Source organism: Mus pahari, chromosome 1 (genome assembly GCF_900095145.1).
Source record: "Mus pahari chromosome 1, PAHARI_EIJ_v1.1, whole genome shotgun sequence".
Taxonomy (NCBI): Eukaryota; Metazoa; Chordata; class Mammalia; order Rodentia; family Muridae; genus Mus; species Mus pahari.
In genome coordinates, this window is record NC_034590.1 from 136171685 (window position 1) to 136189832 (window position 18148).

An 18148-nucleotide genomic window follows, 5' to 3' on the forward strand; every position below is an offset into this window, starting at 1 on the left:
CACACACACACCACTCACACAAAGGCAGACAGACAACAAAACATCAAAGTAAGGACTCAGGCAATAGGCAGTTCAGAAATTCAGAGAGAACGCAGTAGAAGAGTCGGGAGATGCTCCACAGAGCAAGCAGGCAGTGCTTGATGGAGTCTGAAAGATGACAATGCAGCCTCAGGACCGAGATCAATACTTCCAGAAGGCGTTCTTCCTTCTGGGGTATGAACACGGCCCCGCTGTCCCTAAGTCATCTGCAAAGGACCAGAACAGACTGACAGGTGCTCCAGACGAAATCTAGTTACGTTTTATGATTGACATTTTATGATTAGAGCTGAGCAGTTCTCGGTGAGGAAAATTCCCCAACGCTCTCTCCCACCCTTCAGCGATGATTTTAAAAGGAATAATAACAACTAAAACTGAAAATCCCTGTCACGGAGTGAAATCTAAGCGGACCATGAACTACTTTAAAAATTCACAGCACTCACCAAAGAAGAGCATATCTCTAAGCTAAGAAACTGGGCCAAACTTACAGAAATAATTATGCCACGGGTATGAAACTAAGTTTCCATTTATAAGTAGAAAAGAAGTCATGAAGAAAAATATAAATGACAAGGGAATAAAATGAGCCAGACAAGACATGAGGAAATGAATCATAAGCTTTTAGCTCTAATGGCTGGCTCAAGACTGCAGTAAAAACACTAATTTATAGATTTATTTTTCATTACAAAATGCCATGTGGGGGAGGGGAGAAAACTGTCAGTTGACTTTTTTTCCCCCATGTATTTTTCTGAAACATCATATATAAAGTAAGGGAATATCTATTGTAAATTGCTTAGTAATAACTCATCAAGAAGGGAAGAGGGAGCTAATAACCCTGTGCTTCAGATGCTCTCTGGCCTTGAGAATTCAAGCCTTTGTTCAGACAGTTTCCTAAGTCTGTCTTTCCTCCATCTGACCGTCTTCTGTCTTTCTTCTGTCTGTTTTTCCTGTCTTTCTTCCATCTGTCTTTCCCCATCTGACTTTCTCCTGTCATCTGACTCTGGTTCTTTTCCTCCCCACTTCTCTAATCAGGTTCCCACCCCCAGCGCTCCACTGAAGTGACCCCATGTCACTGAGTCTCTGAGCTCAGTGATCTCCTCTCACCCTACCTTCGAGACCTACAGCAGCGGGCAGGACCACTAACCATGCCTATTTCTTCCCATGGCTTCCAGGGCACGGCACTTCCCTCATGGCTCCTTCTCTTTCCCTCTCTTCCTGACCTTCCAGTGTCATGGCGTACCCCCACCCCAACGCTTAGTTAGTATTCTCTTTACTGCTGCCTAACCCTTTATCGGGCTTGTTTAATCTCAACTTTAAATGTACCCACAAGCAGGTAACTCCTGTGTATTTGCAAGGTCCTCTTTCCAGAACTTCAGCCTCGGCTATCTAACCTGTTGTTGGACCCTCACCCCAAATCTGATGTTTAATAAAGATCACCCCCTTAAAAACACACCCAAACTGCAGGTATCAGTGCTGTGCATTTTCATAGCCCTCGCTGTACGCCCACTCCACACTCCACTCACAAACTTATTCCCAAGTCTTAGCTGATGGCAGTTCCAATGCTTTCTGTTGCTCAGGCTCAAATCCACAGAACTGCTCTTGAGTTCTCTCCTCCTCGCTCCTGTCCACCTTAAACCTGGCAGCTAAATCTGTTGGCTCTACCTTTATAAATACATCTAGAATCAAACAACTACCCCTCTGCCCACGACTATCAACCTTGCCCAGGTCACCATGATCTCATACCTGGACTGTTGAAAAGCCTCCTAGTTAACTCCATTTCTACCCTGCCCTTTACCCTGAATCAATTCTCAACTTTTCAATAATGTTCTTTACAAAACCCGTAAACTGATCATGGGACTCCATGCTTTACTCCTGTGACGGTTCTCACTTTCACTCAAAGTACTTCTATTTCTGCCTCCTAGACCGCCTTATTGTTCTTAACACAAGCTAAGTTACCCCTTAAATATATGTACACACATAATTCTCCTCTCTGCCCTGTTAGAATACAAGCAGAACATGTATCCTGCTGACCAGGGGACTCTGCTTTTCACATTAATATATCCTAAGAGACATTAATAATATTAAGAGACATTAATATATTCTATGGACCAGTGGGAGCCTCATAATAGTTTTTACATAAAAATGGCTTAATGAATGAACTTCTGATCTCTTAGGAAGCTATTAAGAGCTCAGCCATGTGACTAGACTCCTTCCACTAAGACTCTTACTGCATTCCTCACTTAAAGGCACAGTGTTCCTGAGTAAGTGCTTAATAACTAGTTTTCCAATCACTTTCTGAAAAAGAATCTCACCACAAATATCACAAAATCAAAACCAAAACAAACAAACTCATTTATCCACATATCCATTGATTCATCCACTTAGAAAACACTTGGTAATTAACGTGCTATGCTTAGGTCTTAGGGAATGAAGTAAACGACTTTGTTCCTACTTTTGCATGAGGAAAGAGGCAAAGAAGCACACAAGCAGAATTCAGTCCATTGTGGTTTTGACAAGAAGTCCTGTCTATGAAAACAATCCGCAGAGAGCCCTGGGGAGAACCAGGGACCATCAGGACCACTGTGTCCCTTTAGGTAAGTTTTTAAGGAATTAGTTAAGGGGCCAGTTGTGGTGGAGAAGAAGAAAGATGAAGAGTCTTGTTAGGCGGAGGACAGATACACTATCAGAAAGCACAGGCAGATGTTCGAGCAGGATATACAAGATCAAAAAGCACAGGCAGATGTGTGAGCAGGATCTACAGGATCAGAAAGCTCAGGCAGATGTGCGAGCAGGATCTATAGGATCAGAAAGCACAGGCAGATGTGTGAGCAGGATCTACAGGGATCAGAAAGCACAGGCAGATGTGCGAGCAGGATCTACAGGCGACTGTGTAGGCAGTCCTGGAATGCAGAGGCTGTGTGGAGGAGGCCAGGCCATCTCTCACGCTTCTTGCTTCGATTTAATCTTAGAATTAAGTGGTAGCCAGTCATTAGAGGTGCATACTCTAGTTGATTCCACTCTGTAGTAAGCAGTGTGGTAAAGGAAGCCCTGATAAGCGTACAAGACTTTAACTCAGGTTGCAAGAGGTTTTTTGTTGTTGTTGTTTTGTTTTTTCAAATGGCAAGATCGAATTGTAATTCTTGACCCCAAGTCACCTGGTTCTTAATGTCATTATTTACCATCCTCTCCTTCAGTGGACTCAAAGCAGAGAGAACATCAAGAGAGTAACTTTCAGTGATTCTTAAGCACAGCCTGACTTTACATTTTGGAGGAAGAAAAACAAAGAATACATAAATGTTCAAGAAAGCCTCGCTGTCTCTCTACTCATAGGAGGGTCCAGTGCGACAGCTCCAGACAACATTTAGCAATGCTAAAGAGAAATAAATAAATAAATAAATAAATAAATAAATAAATAACCAACCAACCTGCTACCTCGGTGAGAGCTCATAGATCTCAGTGGAAGGGACAGACACTGACCCTGAATAGCCACTTGTCACACAAGTTTTCAGTGATTGTGCACAGCAACACTGAAATCTTTCTTTGTCCTTTAAGTGAGGGGGGAAGAAGAATCGTTACCTCAAACAACCATCTTGCTTTGCTGGGGCACAAAAGCTCTTTCTCCACTCTTGTCTTTCACTGCTGCCTGGTTAGCTAAGCCCTAGATGGTAGTCAGGCTAGGGAAACCAGAGTGTCCTGGCTCACTACTACAGATGAGTGAGGATGGGCTTTTGGGGTTCCAGTTTGAACCACACTGCCTTAGAGTTTTTTCATGAGCTAATGTCCATATTACTATGAGAATTTATTCTAGAAGTTCAACACAGACAAATTAAAAATCAGCGGACAAAAGGATTGTGGTATGTATAGCTACCACATACATTATAGCTGCCTTTCCCCCTTTGTGTGTGTGTGTGTGTGTGTGTGTGTGTGTGTGTGTGTGTGTGTGTGTTTGAGTCAGGGTTTTGCTGTGTGGTCCTGGCTATCCTGTAGATCAGGCTGGCCTCGAACTCAGAGAGATCTGTGCTGCTTGAGTGCTGGAATTAAATATGTACAAAATAGCTTTAAAAAAAAATGGTGGAGGAGTAAGGAGAGAAGCCTCAGGTTGGTTCTTGTCTTTGCTTCCTCAGAATAGTAAAGATAAAAACAATCAAATCAGCTTAAATTTAATATAACAAAATCTATGAAATATATATTCAACAGAATATTAAATCTTATATTTGTTTAAACAAACAATTAAAAACTAACAAATAACAAATAAGTTTAAAATGCAAAGCTTTAGGATGATGCCCTTACATACAGTTCAGCATTTCACTTCTGATGGAATAATCTTCCTGATATTCTCCTGTAACACAATAATGATAATGAACGGTGCCATTTTAAATAAATATATCATTTGACTTAAGGAGAAGTGGTGGCACTAACATAGTTAGCAAGTGCCCTAGCTTGCTGGGAAACAGTGTCTTCTCAAACAAATTATCAGGAAAACAAACAAACAAACAAAAATGAACCAAATTCTAAAAGAAAAATTAAAACTGGGAAGTGAGAAAACAAACTTGACTCTCTCTCTCTCTCTCTCTCTCTCTCTCTCTCTCTCTCTCTGTGTGTGTGTGTGTGTGTGTGTCTGAGCCCATACTGAATGCTGCATTGAGATCTTCCTTCCAGATGTAAATAATATAAATATTGATACTCATTTTTATTATTGTTGACAACATTTCATGTTATTAGATGATTCTCTACCAAGGAAGGCAAAGGGTCTTGTGAGAATTGTCGGCTGAACATCATGGCTGCCAGTCACTGATAGTCTTATTTCACTGAAGAAACTACCCAAGGTTTTAAATTCCAGAGTAAAAAGCAGCACACATGAGAGGAGCAGTGACCTGCATCGCCAGTGAGCTGGACACGAACCCAGGGGAAGTTACAGAGGGAAATAACTGCTCTGAAGCACACAGGAATGTCAGCTGTCAACTCAATGCGCCTTCACTGTTCAGCACCGTTGTTAGGGCCATGGACCCACTGACCGCAGTAACCTGGCTCTGCAGTCTCTTCATGATGTCTGCAACCAACTGTGCAACTTCCAGCTTGGGATTCCCAGCAAGTGTCCCCACCAGGCTGCCTCTTATTTCCTCATTTAGAAAACAAGGGCCAGCATAGCATTCATCTCAGGTAAACGGTAAGATGATCACCCTGAAAACTAGCTCCTAAAATATGCTGGATACACAGAAAGCGCTTCATTACATTTTATATAAAGATCACTTCAATTATCCAGATTTAAAAAAAAAATACTTAGAAGTCAACAAACTGCATCTTGGCTGTCGGGAGCAGTATGACACAGATGTATATCAAGGACGTGGAATTCAGATGGAAGCTTGCCTTTTGGGCTGCTCTTCTAGCTCAATAAAATCATCTGTGAAAAAATACAGTCCAAAGTGCCCCAAAGATCAGGTTCTCCACATCCTTTGGAATGGCAGATTATCAGGTTAGACCCTGGATAGGTGGGGCAGTCCATCACTTTCTTCTCTCTTCTCTGACCATCCTCAATGCCTCTCACTCTACTGCACTTTCCAAGGAACGATTGTGTCACAGTCCACTTTAACTAGTACCTTCTTAGCTGACTCCCAAACATAGCCAATTCAACCCACTTCTTTGTGTTCATTCCAATGGAATCCAGTGTGGCGTGGTTAGTTTTCCCTTCATTCTTCAGTCCCTCCTTTACACGTTCTCAGGCCACTAAGCATCTCATTCACCGCTGACCCTACTCTCACATAACCTGCACTCTTCATTAAAGACTGAAGGAAGCATCCACACACACACACACACACACACACACACACACACACACACACACACACACAGAGAGTCTTCCTCCACACCTCTGTACCCCTAAACTGCTCCAAAAGCAAATCAACAGCTGCAGGTGTCCTTGCTCAGTCTTTTCCTAAGTTCAGACTCCATTTTCCCATCAACCATCTCCTGTGGTCTCTTGAGGTGGGTTATGTGCCAGTTTGACCTGATCATTGTGAATTATCTAAAGGCAATCTGATGCAGGTCCTTGTGCAGGGCAAGCACTTTTAAGTACACTTAAAGGTCCCAGCATCCAGTAACCTTGGGTCTGTTTGGAAACTATTGTGATTTCTTTCATTCATAATATAATTTTTAAACAGCCACAATAAAAGAAAATATACTGCAGAGGCTTATTAGATATGACAAAACGGATTTTTCACTAAGTGCTGTTAATTGCTTTAGGTCAAAGTTTAAGAATTGGCAATACTAGTATCTTAAAAATGTGTTTTGGAAGAGTATGTCCACATGAGCTAAGAAGGAATGGTCGAAGTTACTATGGTGATATCAATTATCCATACAGACTCTTAGAGCCTTAGCTTATTTAAGATTTACCATCCATAGAACAGCAGCAGCTTAGGAACATAAAGGCTTTCATGCCTTGTAGAAATAACCTGGCAAAGGACACAGATAAGCGCAAATACTGGGCATTTAAAAATCAGGACATGGGCTGGTGAGATGGCTCAGTGGGTAAGAGCACCCGACTGCTCTTCCAAAGGTCCAGCTACAGTGTACTTACATATAATAAATAAATAAATCTTTAAAAAAAAAAAATCAGGACGTAGGGGCTGGAGAGATAGCTCAAAGGTTAAGAGCATTGGCTGCTCTTCCAAAGGACCTGTGTTGGATTCCCAGCAACCATATAGAAGCCCACAACCAGCTGTAACTCCAGTTACAGAGGATCGGATCTGAGGCCCTCTTCTGACCTCCCTGGGCACAGGCAGGCACATGGTGCACAGATATACATGCAGGCCACCACACATAAATACATACATACATACATACATACATACATACATACATAAAAGCTAGTGAGGGTGGAACAAAAAGACAGGGCAGGAGGCAAGGGCTTCTCTTCTCCTTCAGAACCCCCTAAGCTGGAACCAATATTTAGGTACACTCATAAAAATAAGAATAGGAAACAAACAACTCTAGGAGCCTAACCCTGAGCATAGCATCAGGTAGCAAGTATGCTGAGCACCAGTGGGAGAGAAGCCCAAGGAGGATACAATAGCCTGGATCTTCCTGGCAGCAGAGATTGAAACCAGGAGTTAGATTCCAGGAGATAAAATCAGTAAGCCGTGGTGAGTGATTAAACACAGGGTACAAGAAATGAAGAGAGCCGAGTCCCTGCATCGACATACACAGATATGCAGGAAAATGCAGAGCAACACATCTTGTAGAGTGCACACCAAACTGTCAGGGGACATTACCTGTAGAAAGAGTTTTACATAGTGAGTGTCAGATAGTTCTGGTTTTAAATATATACACGTAGACGGTACTTAAGTATTTAGTAATCCATTTATACACAGTTTTCAGTAGAAATTCATGTGGATTAAAAGGGGGGAGGAGGGTTGGTTCGATGGGTAAGTTTAGGTTCCTGGTACCAAAGCTAAGAACCTGAGTTCCATCCTTGGAACCAACAGTGTGAAGGGAGACAATCAACTCACACAAACTGTTTTCCGGACTCCATGTGTATACACACACTCACGCGTGCACGCGCACACACACAAACTTTAAATGTGTAAACATGTAAGAATATATCTCTATTTAAGAATTATCAAGTAGTCTAGTATCTATGGCAGGAGGGAGGTTAAGTACTGAGAGGACTGAAGTAACTTCAGGGTACAACCAGACCACTAAAGACCTTACAGGGCTGCCTAAACTATAAGGGCTATAGAAGATATAGATTTTGAGTATGAAAATGAAAAAAAAAAATCAAGCTTATACTGTTATAAAATCATTCTTGAGCAGTGGTGAAGATCAAACCAAAACAGAGGTGAGACACAGGCTGGTGACAAGAGGAGCTGGAGCAGGATCTGAAAACTGACAGAAACTGACAGAACTTGGGGGTTACGTGTATTTAATTGGAAGACATCAGATGTGTCAATGGTATTTAGTTTAGGAAATGAGGCAGGGATGACATCGACCCACAGGAACACATTTAGTATGGAGGGAAATTTTGTTTTGAGGCTATTAAAAGTTCCTCTGGAAGCAGGTCAAGGTACCCCCAAAGGAAACTGAGTATGTAGGTTTAAACGGAAACAATTAGGATGGAAGCACAAGTACACTATTACCCCAAAACGTTAAACACAGACACAATCTTACCCTTGACATCATTTCACTGAAAACTGATCCAACTGTCAAGAGTTGACCAGCTCCATTTATTCTCATACTTCTAAAAATTCCACATAATTATTAAAGTCTGTAGGTGACAACTTAAAAAAGTTAAGTTGGAATTTTTGTCAGGTCTTTCTTATTGTTTTGTTTTTAACCTTTTCCTTTTGGTCTGTTATTTATTCAATCTGTCTGTCTTACCTTTCTAGGATAGATGAAGTATTGTAAAGAAGTATAATATAAAAAGCATTTTGTTTATCTTAATTGTAAAAGAAAAAGCACCCCATACTTCTACCTTTAAGAAACCCTAGCTAATGATTTATGGATGTGACTGTCCACTGATCATCGGCCTTTAATTAACTAACAGTTCCAATGCTGTTAATATAGCTCCAACTACAGAGATGTATCATGATGTTAGAAACCCAAGTCAGAGGTGCCTTTATCTGACCATGCCACTAGCTTGGTAGGAAGTACCTGTTGTCAAGGAAACAACTGCTTCCTTCCTGAGCAAGGGAAAAAGATGAAGGTGACAGATGGGCAGAGCAAAAAAAAGCAGTCACATGCTACTCTGGCTTCTCATTGGCTAGAATTTTAAGAATGGAGAGGTGACTGGATAGCTTCAAGTCTATCAAGGATTGAGAGAGAGAGTATCCTCTGTCTAGGTGTTCTCTGACACTCAATGGTGCTTCTCACACATTTACATTTCACAAGTGTTAAATCTGAAATGGCAGCAAGAGCCTTGCCTTCACCTGTCTAAATGTGAGCTAAGACTACAAGGCACTGTCCCATTGCATGTTTAGAACTATACCCAAAAGAATGTACTTTCTGGTTAAAAATGTTTTCAAAAAGAGACTTTTCATTTTTGTACTTATATTAGTGTGATTTACTAGATTTACTATGAAAAGTGTTAGAAAATGTCCTTAAATATTTACTTTTATATACTTAATTTTAAAACAGTTGCTGCAAGTGTTATTTCTCCTTTTGCCATTTTTCCCTCCCATCCACCTTTCTGCCTAGGACATTAAATATCCAAGGGCTCCTGGGTAAACTAGACAACCAATGGACTGATATGACTAACATTGTTTTTAAAGCTGTAAGTAGGTAAATTCTTCAATAAATGGAAAATAGCAACCATTGAAAACACCAAAAATTAGTGTGCCATGAACTATGGAATTTTAAAACATCAGTTTACTAAACTGAAATTCAACATTTATATTTTCATCAGAACTTAATAATCCCATAAATAAATAGAGCTCTCAATTATTTAAAAAATTAAGGGATAACATATGTATTTAGACATATTAGCAGCGTAAAATGTATGCTTCAACACACTTATTGATAAAAAGTCCGAAAATATTACTACACTGAATTCAAGGGCATCCGCAGGAACCTGACATAGAAATTCTCTAGAATAACATTTCAGGAATTTCCAAAAAGAGGGAGGAGTCAAATAGGAAACAGCTTTAACGTAATCGACAAAGTTCAGTGCTTGCTCTAACTTGATTTTTTTTTTTTTTTTTGTCTCTCCATTGGGGGAGGGGGATTCAAGACGAGTGAGTCACTTTGAGGAAAGTTCATCTACTGGAATAAAGGGGGAGGCTGCTTGGGCGGGCGACACAGGAGAGTCGGTGGTAGTGCTGACTTTCGCTGGTGAGTTACAGGAAGATCCGGCACTGCTGCTGTTTCCATCCAGGGTATCGGTAGATACACACACACTGGGGTCTGACAGCTGTGCAACGTCAGAAGACAGCATGTTGGTGATGCCCTGGAAAAATCTCTTTGGCTGATAATCAGTTTCCATTTCACATTTCCTTTTCAATGGTCCAAGAACACTTGGTCTAATGCAGTTGATGGGACTCTGGCTTCTCCGGGTGGTAAATCGGGTGGTTGGGCTGGGAATGGGACTTGGAGGCAGTCCGTTGCTACTCACAAAACTTTGCAAGGACGGCGAGAAACACTGCTTCCCGATTCCCCGGGTAGGGGACGGTGCCGGAGACACCGGAATGAAATCGATGCGCTTCGGGGAGGCGGATTTCTCCACGTCGTTGTCACTCAGGCTGAAACTTTCCTCCCAGGAGTGGCTGATCTGCATTGCGGTCTGCACCTCGCGCTCGTGGACCGTCTCTCGGTTGATGAGGTCCATGCCCTCCTCCTGTTTGATCTGGTGCAGGCGGCTGCTGTGCATTCGCACCGGCGAGGCCGGGAGCAGCAGGCCGTGGCGGCTCGGGAACGTCGTGCTGTTCCGTCTGGCGCTGGGCGCCTCGGCCTGGAACACCGGCGACGAGTCGCTGAGGCCGTGGATCAGGGGGGCGCTGTTAGACCTCCGCAGGCCCCCGCCGCCAGGGCCGCCGCCCTCCGCCGGGCTCGCGCCCGTGCCCGCGGGCAACTCCAGGTCCAGCTCCATCTTCTCCTGAGCCATGGCGCGGACGGGAGGCGGGGGCGGTGCTCAGTCAGGGCCCTGGGACTCCCATTCCCCACGGCCCAAGGCCGCCGCCGCCGCCGCCGCCGCCTTCGAGAATCTGTCAGCAGGTTGGCGCCTCTGCGCAGGCGTGCCCCTTCGCGCAGGCGCCCTGGCACGCCCGTTCTCGCGGCGCCGGCTTAGTGCGTCATGGCTGCGGCGCCGCGGCGGGGGAAGGGGGCGAGCAGGGGTTGGGCGACTCCTGTGTTCGTTTCTTCCGCAAATAGTCACTGGGCGCGGGCTCGCGGGAAGGCAGGTTACCGAGGCCAGGGCATTGAGAAGTGTCTGTGTTTATGAAGGAAGTGTGAGCTCAGAAAGACAGGCCCTTGGTGATGCGGGGCTTCATGATCGAGCTTGGCCCGGTCTGGTGGGCTTCCCAGAGGGACGGGGCACAGGCTCCTGAGGTCTAAGGGAGGCCACCGCGTCGCTTTGTAAAACTGGACTGGGAGCGGGGAAGCCACTGCTACCCAGCTAGGTGGCAGACAGGAACCAGGAGGAGAGGGTTGTTAGCCTGATGGTGGACAAGAACAAGTCCTGGGCTTTCTCGAGAACAATTAAAAACTCCCGGGCGTTCTCAAGGAAGCATATTGGGGTACGGGAGCAGCCGAACTGTTCGAACCTTTGGCTGAGGTCTGAGGAATAAGACATAGGATTAGAACCTACAGGGAAAAGGCCAGAGAGGAGGGTAATTTACACTAGGACAGAATCTGGGAGGGGCAAGAGAGACTTAAGGCGGTTGGGAGGAAGAAGTTTTGTGACATAATTTTTAAAAAGTTGTCACATTTCTGCCGTGAACCGTGCACTTACTAATGTTCCCTTGGTATGGGAATTCAATGAAAGAAACAAATAGACACATTTATAGATTAACAGGTTTTGACTTATGTAATTAATACAAAACTTTGTATCTCATTAAAAGGGGAGTTGTATTTGTTCATTTATTCAGTCAAGTGTCCTCTTCGGGCATACCTACTTACTATGTACCAGGTACTGTGCTAGGAAATGGGACTTGTGTGAGGACATTCAGTTTCCACTGGGTGGGAGTCGGGGATGAGAAAATAGGGGACTTTTGGTGGTATGTCTCTGGAGGTAGGAGCGGGACGGGGTGGTCAAGCACTACCTATAGCAGTTGAGCGGCAATTGGGCAGAGTTCAGATGTAAATGACAAATCCTGTGGACTGTGGAAGGTGGGGGCAGGGCAGAGTGTTCCAATCAATGCTAAGGGCCAACATACCCACCCATCTGGGGAGGAACAAGGAAAGAAAAAGCAAGAAGGAGCTGAGAGGGTAAAGGATTGAGCACCCAGTCCTATGATGAGAAGTCCCTGAGCAGTATTAGGCAGGGGAATGATAGGCTTGTGCTTTCTTTATCTGTTATGGTTTGTGATGGAGTCTCACTAAGTCTTTGCTCAGGCTAATCTCAAACTTCTGGGCTCCAGTGATTCACCTCACCCCCAAAGGAAGTAGGACTAAGGGCATATTGTGCCACACTCAGCTTGGTTTTTGCTTTAAACACCAGTCTGGCTACATGGAATGAGCTGAAAGAGTGCCAGAGGCAAGAGTGGAGGCCGGAAGATAGAGTAGGAAGCTGCTACAGAGAGCAGAATACTGGGGTAGGGTTGTAGCAGTAGGGAATGGGGAGAAAGGGATCAACGTGATGTCATCTGGGGGTCCACCACTAAGCTTTGCCAATAGGTTAAATTTCGGGGTTCAAAGAAATGAGGAAGGGGGAGAGGATAGGGGATTTTTGGAGGGGAAACTAGGAAAGGGTATAACATCTGAAATGTAAATAAAGAAAATATCTAAAACAACCACAACAAAAAAGAAATAGGTAATTTAGATGATAATGTCAAATGAATAGGAAAGGTACATGCGGTGGAGGTTAAGAGTTTTCAGTTTTGGTAGGCGTGAGGAGGTGTATATACATATCTGGCCACTTTGAGCTGATAGATTTTTTTTTTCTTTTTTTCCGAGACAGGGTTTCTCTGTGTAGCCCTGGCTGTCCTGTAAATCACTCTGTAGACCAGGCTGGCCTCGAAATCAGAAATCTGCCTGCCTCTGCCTCCCAAGTGCTGGGATTAAAGGCGTGCACCACCACTGCCCGGCTTTGTTTTTGTTTTTTCTTTAGCTGAAGAAGGTAAGATACAATGGTCAGTGACATTCAGCATTGCACAGCTTGCTAATGGTGGGAACCAAGACTTGACGCTAAGTCTCCTGTTCCCTGCCCATATATCTTTCCACTTGGTCTCAAACAGGTTTTAATTGAAGTTCTTACTAAATATGGATCCCGAAGATAAAATAATGTTAAGTACTCATACCTGTTAAAGAACTAATTTACACGATGCCATATCCCATTAAATCCTTCCCCACAACAGCATCAAGGGGTTAGCTGTTACTACTGATGCCAACCAGGAGAACCAGGGATTTAGTTACACCTGTAGAGAGCCTGGCCTCAGTGAGTACAAGGCCTTTCTTTGCATGTGTTCTGCTGCCTCTAAGTGCAATGCTTCAGCACTCAGAGAAATCGTTTGCATATTGGCAGTTTAAAGGCAGTGGTATGAGGCATGATTTGAAAGGCAGGTAGAATTTTAATGGATGACACGTTATAGAGAAGTAGCTGGTGACTGCAGCACAGTGAGCTTGACTAATAGATGATGGACCTGGAGAAGAATAATGGGGAAAAGATGGAGTCTGAGGATGGAGCTGCAAATGTCTGACAGAAGTATCCATATTTAACATGGGAGGCAGTAGGGGCTGCTCAGATTCTGACAAAAACGAAACATTGAGAGCCATGCATTAGGATCTGCACATCTTTCAAAGCAGGGGGAACCAACCAATGTTTTTAAGTATCTTTCACTCCCATTCACTTTCAGCACTTCAAAGTCACACTTTCTACTTAGTGCAGTTTAATAAATACTGATCTGTAAGTTATATGTTATAAAATAGTATTGATATTGTTAGGAGGGAGAGTTGTCAAAAAAAAAAAATCTCAAGAGGTCCAGTTGCAAGTATATGGAAGAGCATAGGCCTAAACCCATTCAAATCAAGATCTCAATTTAAGAACATGCTGCCCTTAATAAATTTCACATGGACTGTGGGAGAAATTGATGGTTAACTCTGAGACAGAAAGATGCTCTGAAATCAAAGCTGGGGATAGCAGGAGGTGTATTTGGGAGACACCTTTCTACCCAGGATGAAAAGGGAGAAGTCACAAAAGACTAGACCAAGGTTTAGGTCTGTCAGGTGTGGATGTCTGCAAGAATAGTACCTTAAAACAGCAGAGAGAGGGAGGAGAGAGAAAGAGAGCCATAAAAAAAGGAAGTGAAGACCTAGACTTTATTTATTTTACGATATCTGTAGAAGGTTGCTAATTATTGTTGCTAATAAGCTGGTCATTATTTACACATGTCTAATGCCCAGGTATTGATGTTATTAAAGTACAGTGATTGCGATAATCCCACAAAATAAAACACCTATGCCATTTGTTTTTTTTTTTTGCCTGAATATACTAGTTAGAAGTCTCAACTTGTTTCCATTCCATGCCTTTCCCCCATAGTCCACTCTACCAAACTTTCATGATGATCTTTTTTGAAAAATTGAATCTTTGCTTTCTTATTCCAAATCGTTAGATTTTGTCTGTCCTTTTCAAAAGGGCTAAGGGCTAATGGTCCATGGTTTCTCTGATGAGTCTCTGTCCCCCTGCTGACCTCTATACCCCTCCTTCCAACCCCTAACCCAGAGTCCTCCTTGCCCTGCAGTTCATCTAGATACTGCCCAGAACTCCCTTGATGAGTTCCTTAGTGAACGTCCACACTGCTCTGTTCCTTGCACAATGACACAAGTTCCACTGGCTGAGACACTCTCTGATGTTCAAAAAAACAAAAAGCACTAGGACTTTGAAGCACACAGTCTGCATTTCCAGACTGCCTCTTACCCTGTTTTTATTTCCTCTGGGAGTACCATATGATCTCTCTATCCTTACTTCTATCACACTCTAAACTGTATTTCTATGTCTGTGGGGTTTTTTTGTTGTTGTTTTTTTGTTTTTTGTTTTTTATTTTTATTTTTTTTGCCTCTTCCCCATCTGAAAATGTAAGTTCCTTATGAACAAAACTAGATTTGTTCTGGGCTATATGCCCAGTATCAAGAGCATGGCCTGCCACAGACTATTCAGTGTGTTGAACCATTGTGTGAATGAATGACAAGGAATGAATGAATGAACTAATATGAGTCTGTCCAAGAGGGAAGCAAAGACTATTATTTGGAAATCTAGCCTAACAGGCTTTTCTAGATTGATCATAGGTACTTCTTACTTTAGAGGTCTTTTTCTAATACCAAGAACATCATTCTTAGTTATACTGCCTTCCAGTCACACAGGTAAGTTATTTGAATGAACCATTATTTAACCTAATAAACTGGAGCCTTGTGATTCCATCTCTTTTTCAGCTTCCTGCTGACACACACTTGACAGAATTTAAAGCAGAAGATTCTAAGCAGAGTTTAGTATATTGAGTTACTGCTTCCTCTCAAAGCAATCAAGAACAAATTAGAGGAAATCAAAGCCATAAAATGCAATTCAAACTGTTGCAAATGAATTGTGCCAGAGGCAGATCTAAGGGACCAAGCCCCTTCTGGTCCACTCTGTGAACTAAATATCACATGTAAAGTTAGGATTCATGCTCACTTCTACATGGCAAACTAGATGTCTCAGCAGTAAACTGTGATTAATATTAGATTTTTTAAACTAATATTTTTTTTTAAAAGTAATGGATGTTTTTTCATTTCTGTGGCATTTTTCACTGTTAAGCCTTCCGGCATATGGCAAGGCAAATTTCTACCTCTCAACCTATATCAAATAAATGGGGAATGTAAACACATATAACAAATATCTCAACATCTCACATTAACTGGCATCACTAAAGAAAAAGAAAAAGTAATCTGAAAATACAAGAGCTTAGTGGTAACTGGTAAAACTGTTTACCAGTTTAGGAAAAAACTGTCAATATAAAAATATATGTATTTCCAAAAGAAGAGGAGGAGGAGGAGGAGGAGGAGGAGGAGAGAACCTGCCATTCCAGCCTTGATATACAGAAAACCCCAAGAGAAACAAGTGCTGAGTTCTACTAAGAAACATACATATTTTCCTGATTCACTGTTTTTAATAATCCTGAGTACAAAACCCATCAGGATACCCACAAATGAATGGATACATGGCTTACAAAATGGCCTTCTTTACTCACAAGGTGTCTGAGTCACAGCATGATCCTGGGGGGAAGAAAAAGCCCAGTGCATGCTCTATTGTCATATTTGTTTTGTTTGAAATAGGGTTTTTCTATGTAGTCTTGACTGACTTGGAACTCAATATATAGACCATACAGAGATCTGTCTGACTGCCCCTGGCTCCCAAATGGCAGGATTAAAGGCCTGTGTCACTAAGCCCAGTATGGGTATGTTTTTATGGTGTTGAAAATAACCCAAACCAGTCAAAATAGTGGCTGTACTTAGTTCTGACTGGGATGAACACAGAAGATTCCCCCACTCTCTGATCTGTGTATTCAAGACAAGGTGTGCACATGTGTAGTAAACATGTACCAAATACTGGAAATTTAAGTTCCACTATGTAAATAGAGGTGGAAAGAACAGAACAGGAATCTGAACACACTTCTTGGGAACCGAGATACTTTGTGCGAATGTTAACCTCAGCTCTAACTCTAAACTTCCAGAAAGCTGTTTCCATCCCTGTGAATCAATGTGGGTGAAAGATCAGCTTTCTGTCCATGATAGTAGGCAGGAAGCAAACAGAAGCACACCCCTGAAACTACATTTACCCGAGACCTCAAGCACCCAGGCTCCAGTGGCCTCACAAAGCCCTGAAGATTTGCTGGGACCATTTATAGAACACCAAAAAGAGCTATGAGCTGGCCTTGATCCTTCTCTCTCAGTGCTTCATTGATGACTACCTCTGAGAAAGCAGGAAGGAAGACAGCTTACTGTCTTTTACTGTCTCCATTGCAAGCTTCCTGTATTGTGTTTGAGCTAGGTTAGCTGTGTTGTCTTGGTGGTACCCCACAGTACAATTCAAAATGGAGCAATTAATCTAGTGTATATAGTGTCTTAAGTCTAACTACCAAAAGCTTGCAAGGGAATTATTTGTCTTATAAATTTACCAGCCACTCCACTCCACGTTATTGAGGAGTCTATGGGGTGTACTTTCAAAAGACTAACTCTAACGTACCAACTATTAAAGCAATAGCAACAAGGAATTTACCAAGGGTATATGGACATTCAGACCCTTCTCAACTTACATCTTAATAATACCTAAAAGCTATATCCACATAGAAAATGTCCAAGGCTGGAAAGGTTAGAGGCTTCTACCTATAAATGCCTTCTACTTATGAATGATCCCAGCAGAGGGAGAGCTCATGCCTTCAGCCAGGTTCACGTAAACAGATGTGAATAGTAGTTACTTTCTGATATTTTTCAAGGCAGAATATCAGGAAAGAAGTTAAAAGGTTTTAAATACTTTTAAATTCCTACTCTTTGTTTGTTTTTGTTGTTGTTATTTTGAATCTTTAAGATAGAACAGGAAGGGCTGGTGAGATGGCTCAGTGGGTAAGAGCACCCGACTGCTCTTCCGAAGGTCTGGAGTTCTAATCCCAGCAACCACATGGTGGCTCACAACCATCCATAACAACCATCCATCCCTCTTCTGGAGTGTCTGAGGACAGCTACAGTGTACTTTCATATAATAAATAAATAAATCTTTAAAAAAAAAAAAGATAGAATAGGAAATGGGGTTGAAGCACCTTGTTCTCAGGTATTTCAATGCTGTAAGCACCATCTTTTGGTGATTTCTTTTTGGCTTTGACTCCGCCTAGGTCATTTCTCTTTCTTTCTTTCTTTCTTTTTTTTTTTTTTTTTTTTTTGTTTTTCGAGACAGGGTTTCTCTGTGTAGCCCTGGCTATCCTGGAATTCACTCTGTAGACCAGGCTGGCCTTGAACTCAGAAATCCNCCTNCCTCTGCCTCCCAAGTGCTGGGATGAAAGGCGTGCGCCACCACTGCCCGGCTTCCGCCTAGGTCATAATCCAAGGTTATAATCAATACTTTTTATGGGTATATTCTTCTTTCTTCCTATATACTATCTCTTGCAAAATTCAATACATTTGCCAAGAAGAGTAAAAACACACAATTACTTTCAAACAATGTATAAAGTAAGAAGAACAAGCCAGGCAGTGGTGGCACACACCTTTCATCCCAGCACTTAGGAGGCAGAGGCAGGCGGATTTCTGAGTTCAAGGCCAGCCTAGTCTACAGAGTGAGTTCCAGGACAGCCAAGGCTACACAGAGAAACCCTGTCTCAAATTAAAAAAAAAAAGTAAGAAGAACAGATAGATTTTACATAATATATAATACAAAGTTAATGAGACAAAATGTTCAAAAGTCTAAGGATCTGTCTGTATGCATATGCTTGGGTTTTCAGATCAAGGG

General features: G+C 42.5%; 2 protein-coding genes across 3 annotated transcripts in view; both read right to left on the reverse strand.

Moving 5' to 3' along the window:
• Pip5k1b (phosphatidylinositol-4-phosphate 5-kinase type 1 beta) overlaps positions 1 to 18148 on the reverse strand; it is a 256230-nt gene that overhangs the window by 168982 nt on the left and 69100 nt on the right. The window lies entirely within an intron of this gene.
• Positions 9111 to 10739, reverse strand: Fam122a (family with sequence similarity 122A). The gene has a single exon (XM_021190227.1). The coding sequence runs from the start codon at positions 10622 to 10624 to the stop codon at positions 9764 to 9766; it is 861 nt and encodes a 286-aa protein (XP_021045886.1). The 5' UTR covers positions 10625 to 10739; the 3' UTR covers positions 9111 to 9763.